We start from the raw sequence: 9,569 nt of genomic DNA, 5'->3' as shown, positions 1-9,569 counted from the left end.
TTACTTATTAGCTTATTACTAGGTACCTACTAACTCCATTTCTTATTAGCTTTAGTACGAAACGAATTTCCATGATTGTGAAAAGTGTTTAAGTCACAATGTACTTACTATGTGTATGTTGATTTAACATGTATTGTAGAAAGCTCGCAATATAAAGTCGACTGTATGTATTAATCTAAGGACTAAATAAGAGAAGGCCCGGAGCGTCCGAGAGAGGAGCGCCTTTTAATTTGGTGTTCACACACAGAACGATAGTAAGTACAAATGTCTAAATTCAAAGGCCGAAGTCTGAATTCCGCGTAGGGCCGGAGGCCCGGAGTGCGCGTTTTACGCAACTTCCCCCTAGTATCTTAATTGCAAAGGCTGAAGACCAAGGTGTAGTGCTCAAACACAAAAATAGTAAAAGTGTCTGAATGCGAAAGCCGAGCTCCAAGTAGAGCCGAAGGCCTGGAGCATCCGACAGGTACCGTCAAATAGGGTAACTGGCGACAGATGGGGGACCAACTGTAGACATTTTTTTAATATGGTCTAATTGAACTAGATAAAAAAATCAACCCTGAGACTGTTAAATCATGACTCAAAGAATGTAAAAGTAGACTGGGAAATATTTCCTTTCTCTAATGTTATAGCTCGGCGTCAGTGAAAGCTGGCGTGAAAATAGCGTGTTTTTATGTCGGAGGCTAAGACTCATTTTGGGTAATCGCGCCAACCAAGCAAGTAGTAAGTAAGTAAGTAATGTTTTCCCACCTATCCCCAGTTAACCCACTTGACTGTGCGAGCTTTCTGTATCGATCCTAGTACTGCTACGCACATTGCAAGCCCTATAGCTGGCCCTCGCATTAAGACACTTGTAACATTGTTCTGTGTTTCATCACTAAACTTCCGCAGCTTGGCCTTAGGCTTTTCATAGAAGCGCGTCTCTCTTGGACGTTTTGGGCCTTCGGCACTACGCTGAGCTTCTGGCTTGTGCAAGTGTGCAAGTGTTAATTATACGTCATAATTTCATAAAAATGTCCCATTTAAAATAATACTTGCACAGTTTGGACAATCAAAATCGCTGCAGACTTATCTTTGTCTAACTCTATCAACCTGCTATTTTGCCGAAGGCCATGCTTGAGTCGTACAAAAGTCGCGTCAAAGATAATTTAATAAAAATCTTTTGTAAGTAAAAATAAAATTTATGAGACTTATAAGTCTTTCCTAAGCCTCAAACATTCAAAACTAAGTAAAGATAAAGATGTGAAAGGTCCCAAACCGTGAACATATTGCCCACAGAAAAGATGACCGTATTTCGATTCCGGAACGTTGTGCTAAATAAAAGTTCTAATTTAATATCCACATTTAAAAATTACGTGTTTTTTTTAAATCATAGTTTTAGTTCGTTTTGTCACTAAAATGAATAAAATAAAATAAATTAATTAAAAAAATAAAAACACGACTGCTGAATTTTAAGCGAACTGAAAAGCTAAAAATAATTTTGATGTTAGTTACATAACTTTATGAATTTAAATTGGAATATAAATGTACACTTACGGTTATTTACAGTAAATACAAAGGTTTATGCACATTTATGACGTGACTGTACCTGTGTATTTTGTTTCGATTGCAGTCGGGGGACCTTTTGAATGGGAAAATGCACTACATCAAGGTCCCACGACTACAATCGAAATAAAATACACAGGTACAGTCACGTCATAAATGTGCATAAACCTTTGTATTTACTGTAAATGACCGTAAGTGTACATTTATATTTCAATTTAAATTCATAAAGTTATGTAACTAACATCAAAATTATTTTTAGCTTTTCAGTTCGCTTAAAATTCAGCAGTCGTGTTTTTATTTTTTTAATTAATTTATTTTTTGTGTAAGCAAATGCTATAGCCAGACCAAATATAAAACGAAAACTAAGCTTTCTGGTTAGGCGCGTTACCTACTGCACGAAGATGTCACTATCACTTAGTTTAGATATCACTAATTGTGTGATCGATCGATTTTAGGCATAAAATACCGAACCAAATAAAATGCATGCTGCTATTGCTGCGTCGACAAGACGGTAGATATTTGAACGGGTATTTGTTAGATAAGCAAAAAACCGATCTTAAATACTTCGTTTTTTTAGCATTAGAAAAAGTGTAAACAATCTTGACATATCTTTTATTGAATATAGTAAATATTACCCTATTGCCTCATATGGCTCATCACGCATAATAACCGTTCGAAAAGAGTTGAAATATTAAATAAATATAATAATAAGAAATAGTTATTTGTTATACAAGGGTGCAAAGTTGTATTTTACCCGCGAGTATTTCAACACACGAGAAGTAAAATACATTTGCACCCGTGTGTAACTGTCTAACTGATGAGTGGCGGAAGAAAGACTAATAGCCGGGGCAGAGGCAGAGGCATGGCAGAGGCATGGCGGGATGTTTTTGCAGTGACTGGCGGGAGCATGCGCCAAACAAACCGTGATGAGTGGCGGAAGAAAGGGGAGGCATATGCCCAGCAGTGGTACACAAGATATAGGCTATTAAAAAAAAGAGATAGGTATGTAGGGTGGCTTAAAAATAAGCTCATTCCCGTTGCCAGGGAGGTTTGGGATTTGGGATTAAACAGAGCAACTTTGACTATGGGACCAACCACGAAATCGCGAAAAAAAATGTTACCCTCCCATAGAAAATGGACCAGCCAAAATCTATGAAACAGTCAACATTTTTTTCGCGATTTCGGTGTTGGTCCCATAGTAAAAGTTGCTCAGTATAATCCCAAAACCTCGATGGCAACGGGAATGCACTTATTTTTTAGCCACCGTGTATATATTACGGAAAATTTTCAAAGGAATGCTTCTTTAAATATATTAATAACGGGTCACTCACTTATTAATATGCCTGTCAGCCTGTGTCTCACGGAAGTTTTGTTATTAGAATGCTTCTTATTTTATTTTTATGTTACCAAACGTAACTCTTAATTTATGTGAAGCTTTTGGGACGGAATTAGGACATTATTTTAGGGCGATTATTCTATAAAAGTTTATGGTTTTTTCTTTTAAAATCGCTAGAGGTGACAATCCACCTTTTCATAATGCAAACATATTAAACAAGGATTTCCCCCTTAACGCCCTTCAAGCTCTCCGATTGGCCGCCAGCCGCCCCGCCCTCCACCAATCACAGCGTGTTTCTGCAACCCCTTGAAATGGCATTTTTTGTCAGTCTAGAATTAACTGTAGCTGTAAGCACTCATGTTTTGAGTTGTGTTGAGGTGTGAGTGAAGTGTTGGTTGTATTTAATTATTATCAGTTTTTATGCCAACCGTGACGAAGAGTGGTGTATTAACGGGTAAGTGGCTTTAAAATAAAGTTGATCATTATTATTATTATTCAGAGCCCACTGTGTCCCACTGCTGGGCAAAGGCCTCCCCCCTCTTTTTCCACTCGTCTCTGTTTAATGCTATATCTGGCCAGCCTGTCAAGAAGGAGTCCAAGATATCCCGCCATCGCCGTCGAGGTCTGCCGGATCCCCGGTTAGACTCGTGGGGCTCCCACTCCGTGGTTAACTTGGCCCACAAGTCGTCCGGCATTCGTCAGACATGACCAGCCCAGTCCCATTTCAACTTGGCCGCTTTCCGAGCTACGTCTATTATTTGAGTCTTAGAGCGCAGCGTGGTGTTTCGGACTCGATCCCTTAATTTTACACCTAATATGCTGCGCTCCAGTTGATCATATTTTTTTTTATTTACATCAATTTATATAATAAAGCTATGAATTATCTGATTACGTTAAAGGTAAATGGGAAGGATAAATGTTTAATTAGTGCAGTTTTTATTCATTAAATTAAAGAAAAAAGTTCAAGCCTCGCTTGCGATAGAGCAAGCATAATTTGCTAGGAAAAACATACCAAAATTACCTACCTACCTATAATTATATAGTAACTTGTATCAACATTCTTACGATACAGATCCATATTAATAAAAATGAAGGAATATTATAATTAATAAAAGAAAGAAAAAATTGAATTTAAACGGAAAGTAAAGACTAAATATGTAATGAATGAATGAATGAAATTATTTAATTCAGAAAATATTTCCATATAAGGTTATATTTAAAACGAATTACATATTAATATATGATGAAATATATATGAATATATGGTCTATTAAATTAAGACGTACACAAACACAAATAAGGAGGAAATAAGGAAGGGTAATGTATATTAATGCAATAATAATTTTTCCGCTTTAATTAAATTAATTGATTTCTTCATAATGATGACTTACAAGGTCAATTAAAAGCAAGTTTAGGTAGAACCAATACAAAGATGGACGCAAATAATTTTATTCTTCAGTATTTAATTATAGCGCATCCGCTGATAGTCGCTTCCTGTAGATAAGTACCTTTATTTAGTTGTTATGTTTTTTACTTACAAACTATAATTATATACGAAGAAGAAAATTTAGTATTTGAAGGGTACACGGAAGGAATGTCTAGTCATTTTAGTAACATTTTGAGTAATCGCGTTTTTAAAGTTTGGAACAATGTCAAAATGTATGACAATTCTGTGACTTTGTGACTAGGAATTTTTTAAGGTAATAAAAATTGTGTTAAATATATTATACGGTGGTAATAAAACATGAAAAAAAAAATTGTAAACAGGTTAAATATAGGTCTTATACAATAATTTATGTTTCATTATGTATAAGTAATAAGTAGTAAGTAATAAGTATGTGTTTCATATTATTATAAGTAATAAGTTCATTAAAAGCTCTCTACATTTTGAGATGAAAATCTCATTTTTCGAAAAACGTGATTAGACATGTTATTTCCGTGTACTTACCCTTCATTTACAAAATATATTTTTATTTATGAGAAAAGTATTCATTAAGTATTTTGAATTGAAACAAATTTAAATTCACAAATTTAAACCAGTTTAGGATGACTTACGCTAGGATGCTCCGGGCCCTGGCCGACTTCATTTTTAGGGTTCCGTACCCAAAGGGTAAAAACGGGAACCTATTACTAAGACCCCGCTGTCCGTCTGTCCGTCTGTCTGTCTGTCACCAGGCTGTATCTCATAAACTGTTATAGCTAGACAGTTGAAATTTTCACAGATGATGTATTTCTGTTGCCGCTATAACAACAAATACCAAAAAGTACGGAACCCTCAGTGCGCGAGTCCGACTCGCACTTGGCCGGTTTTTCTACATAAAGCATCCCTTGATCACCGATCATCCGTCAGAGAAAACGAAGTGTCTAAAGACTCGTCCCGGATCCGGACATTCCGGACCCTAGGTCGTAGATATAAGAACTAGTACTTAGGTAAAAGTTACCATTCCTAACTTTGAAATTGGTTAGATTTTAAAAGGATTTGGGTCTGTAATTACTGGGTCTATCTATATTCGGTTAAAACATAATATATTTATATTTGTTTACAAGTAAAAAGGTCTTTCTTGTGGGCAATATAATTTTAAACAATTTGAGTACATTTCATTAAGGCTTTAATTCTCTACTTTTACGAAGTAGGTTTGATCATGCCTGTTTACAAGAATGTTTAAATTTTTTATATTACGGATCAAATTATATTTATTTTACAAAGTAAAATATTGGCGTTGCCGTTCAGCGCGGCAACGCTGCCAGCCTTCTCTGCACCCTACCAGACGGCACAGATTTAGGGCCAATTTTTTTATTTGTAGGCTTTTTTGATAGTTTTAGTTTAATTTTGTTTAGTTTATAGTCTAATTTATTTCTGTTAGTTTTACATACATCATTTAAATGTAAATTAATATTTTTTTCAAAGCTTTTTACTTTATTCTATAATAAAAACAGCAGTAAAATGCATTATTAAAAGATGGCTCATTTTAGAACGATCCGGGTCCACCCGAGGCTACCTACACTTTGTTTTCTACGACAGGTGACCGATGATCACGTGATGCTTTCTACCGAAAACTTTAGTGTCGAACGCCTTGGCCCGGATCCGGACCGTCAAGGTGATTTACTCTACTACTCTCAAAAAAAAATTGACCCTTTTTTGTACACAGTGAACCCGAACGCAATGGCGTCGGACCAGGAATCGTGCTCTGACGAGGAACCAGATAGCGAAATGCTAAGCGATGACTTATGTCTGCCAGATAGTGACGATGACCGACAGAACCTTTCTGTTCAGGTAAAGAATAAAATCCTTATCATATCTGTCAGTGGTGGTTTCTATGAGGAGCCACATAGCAAGTACTTGATGATGTCTGCCGGATAGTGATGATAGGCAAAACTTATCCGTTCAGATAATCAGTGCACTTTTTACTATCTATCTTTTTGCTATGAAGGGGAGACTCAAAAACGGCTAAACTGATCATGTTCGCTATAGTGTTTATTTAATGTCTTTTTTAAGCTTATAGAGCTTATACCATTGTATTTATATTTTTTGGACCCATGCTTTAAACCTTGGAGGGGGGGGGGGACACATTTTTTTTCGGAGCGATTATTTTTGAAAATATTCACTTTATATAAAAAAATGTTTTTCATATTGTTTGGACCCATGGTTTAAAAGTGAGAGGGGGGGGACAGATTTTTTTTATTTGCGAAAATATTCACTATCAATAAATAATACACCCAAACTTTACGTGTACCTCTCACCAAAAAAAAAAATTGTTGTAGATTTTATTGTACGAGTTTGTTGGATTTATTGATTTATATATCCATGCCAAATTGCAGATTTCTAGTACTAACGATCATGGAGCAAAGCCTCGGACAGACAGACAGACAGACGGATCTGGCGAAACTATAAGGGTTTCTAGTTGACTACGGAACCCTAAAAAGAGTCTCAGTTTTAATCCAACCAGGTTTAAAGCAATGTTTGAATAAAGTTTCTCATCTCAACTAACTTGTACTTCTCTCCCAGAGTCTGCACGAAGACCTGCCGCCCCTCAACTCCTGTCTACTCCGACCTCCTCGTAAACTCTTCACCAACTGCCGCGAGCGCTGGCGTCAGCAGAACGTTAGCGGAGCCTTTGCTGAGCTCCGCCGCCTTGTCCCCACTCATCCGCCCGATAAGAAGCTTTCTAAGAATGAGATTCTACGTATGGCTATCAGGTAACAGCTGCAGTCTTTCTACACTAACTTTGGCAATCTTAGAAGCTGTTTACCATCTTCTGCGAACGTTGGCGTCAGCAAAACTACAACGGGACCTTCGTTGAGCTCCGACGGCTTGTAGCCACTCTTCCGCCCGATAAGTGATCTCTAATAATGAGATTCTACGCTTGGCCTTAAGGTCTTCTTTAGAGTACGGAGCCCTGGGGCTCGTCACCTTGTGTTCCCACATTTTTCTTATATGAAGCTCTACTTAATCTAAAATATTTCATGTTTGTTTTGATATGACTCCTTAAATTAACAAAATCTAAAAAGGGTTAGAACATCACGAAAATGAGATAAACACTTTGTCCGTGACAATAAAGTACTGTCCGCGCGACAATTCCGTGCATTCGGAGGTCGAGGAAGTGGGAGAGTGTGCGCCGCGCCCGTACGTCAAAATGACACCACTCGGTCATGACGCCCAACATTCCTAAAATTCCTCATCCTACTTCAGAAAAGAACAAAAAAATGGAGACCACACATCTCATGTTCTCTGAAGTAACAAACATCTTTGTTAATCAGGTACATCGGTCTCCTCTGCGAAGTCCTAGAATGGCAGAAGAACCACGGCCTCACCAACAAGGAGAACACCGCTCTCGCCATCAAATGCGAGTCCCCCCTCAGCCCGCAAGCCCGCCGGCTCCGCCTCAAGCGACCCTACTTCGAAGACGACGGCCCCAGACCCAAGGTCTTCATCGAGGAAGCTTCCAAATACGGGAATGAAGAGAACGAGGAACGCAGAACCCAACGCACCTTTACCTGCACGAAGACAGAGTACATTTTTGGGAAAGATCATCTCCGTGTGTTGAGGAACCATTATTATTATCCGCCAAGATGGCGGCAGAATGTTCCATTCAGGAATTTGACGCCGGATAAGAATGGAAATAATTTGCTGATGATTGCGCCTCAGAATGGGAAAGAGGATAAGTTTAAGGAAAAAGATGATGGGAAGGATGGCAAGTAAGAGGTTAAAAGAAATAGAATAGATTGAGGTTGGAAGAAGTCTATTGAGAGAGGATGGAAGAAGTTTTAAGCCAAAAATTTGGGTTTATTCAAGGAATTTAACAGTACCATTTCGTACATTGTCACAGTGACAATAGCATGAGGTCCGTATTGACTTTCATATTAATTGTCACCGTGACAAGCCCTTGTAAGGTACCAAATGGTACTGAAAGTAAATTCTTTGACTTTACCCGTAAAATGTTGAAGGTAGATTGTGTATTGTATCAAAGATAGATATAACCTCACCGACAGCCGCTCCCCAGGAGCAGTGCCCGCCTGAGGGAGAAGTGACTAGTTTCATGCCTGCCCTAGAAATACAACTTCTTCGGGAACAAATAAGTAGTTTGTCTGAGCAGCTGACAGACGCTCTTACTGCTTTGGGGAAATACCACTCTGCCTTCAATACTTCCATGAGTAGGATGGAAGTGATCAGTGATAGGCTTAAAGTACTCGAGCAGTCTATGGAGTCCCGTCACCCTGCCGTTACCAACACTTCCCCACCTGGCACTAGTAATCGCGTTGCAGAATCAAGTAAGAAGTCTAAGGGTAACAGTCTGGACGACGTCTGTGCTAGGGATAGAGGCAACGATGTGGAACCAGTCTCAATGGCAAGTATTAAAACCAGCAGTCCTTTGGTCGAACATCCAAAAATAACCCCTGTAGCCGCCACCAATATCTCCTCAAATCCCCCGCAAAGTGAACAACACGACAGCGTATCAGAAACGGTAATCAATGAGGACCTTATGAGTGGGGTTTGGGAGCAGCCCAAATCGAAAAAACAGAAAAAACAGATACGCTTAACATCCGTGCGTGGTACTGCGGGGCCAGCAGTTACTACTCTAAAAGCAGTCGAAGTGCGTAAACATATTCACTTGTGGAATATGGTCTCGAGCGCTGAAGAAATTAAAGAGTACTTGCAGAAACTGTGCGAAGGGGCTGAATGCAGTGTGGAGGAGCTTAAATCTAGGGGCAACTATAAGTCTTTTAAATTGGGTGTTACTGCAATCCACTACGATAAGTGTATGTCGGCGGACGTCTGGCCCGAGAATGCAAGGGTCAAAGTGTGGTTATTTCGAAAACAGAGAACAGAATCCTAGAACCCACCGCGTCCCTGTCAACATCCCTTCTCTCAACATCACTTATCAGAACGTCAGAGGCCTTAACACCAAGCTGAGAAGTTTCAGGCATAATGTCCTTGCTCACGAATGTGATATAATCGCTGTCACTGAAACATGGCTATCTGATTCAGTCGAGGACTCAGAGTTGGTAGGACGCGACTGGAGCGTTATTCGACGAGATCGCGCCGACGGACGAAGAGGGGGCGGTGTCTTGGTTGCAGCGAGATCTGGGATTGCACTGCGGCATTTACCTGACCTTGAAACAATGAGCGGAGAAGATTTGTGGGTCTCGTTTGTGGTGGAAAACACATTATTTTATCTGTGCGTGGTGTATA

At 38.9% G+C, this 9,569-nt stretch overlaps 1 protein-coding gene across 1 annotated transcript; it reads left to right on the top strand.

Annotated features, from left to right (window-relative positions):
- The first annotated feature begins 3,041 nt into the window (after positions 1-3,041).
- Positions 3,042-8,179, top strand: LOC134755043 (uncharacterized). Its single transcript, XM_063691524.1, has 5 exons — positions 3,042-3,332; positions 6,028-6,152; positions 6,885-7,075; positions 7,637-8,081; positions 8,131-8,179. Exons 1-4 carry the CDS (start codon positions 3,299-3,301, stop codon positions 8,076-8,078), a joined length of 792 nt encoding a protein of 263 aa, XP_063547594.1. The 5' UTR covers positions 3,042-3,298; the 3' UTR covers positions 8,079-8,081; positions 8,131-8,179.
- Positions 8,180-9,569: the final 1,390 nt, after the last annotated feature.

Source organism: Cydia strobilella, chromosome 2 (genome assembly GCF_947568885.1).
Source record: "Cydia strobilella chromosome 2, ilCydStro3.1, whole genome shotgun sequence".
In the NCBI taxonomy this organism is placed as follows: Eukaryota; Metazoa; Arthropoda; class Insecta; order Lepidoptera; family Tortricidae; genus Cydia; species Cydia strobilella.
The sequence above is the reverse complement of the archived record's forward strand: the minus strand, read 5'-3'. Positions and strand labels throughout refer to the sequence as shown.

Bases quoted from the DNA above. Each gene is read 5' to 3' on its own strand.
- LOC134755043 (XM_063691524.1), top strand. From the start codon at position 3,299: ATGCCAACCGTGACGAAGAGTGGTGTATTAACGG. The intron at 6,153-6,884 runs GTAAAGAATAAA...CTTCTCTCCCAG, and splicing joins GACAGAACCTTTCTGTTCAG to AGTCTGCACGAAGACCTGCC. The intron at 7,076-7,636 runs GTAACAGCTGCA...TTTGTTAATCAG, and splicing joins ATTCTACGTATGGCTATCAG to GTACATCGGTCTCCTCTGCG.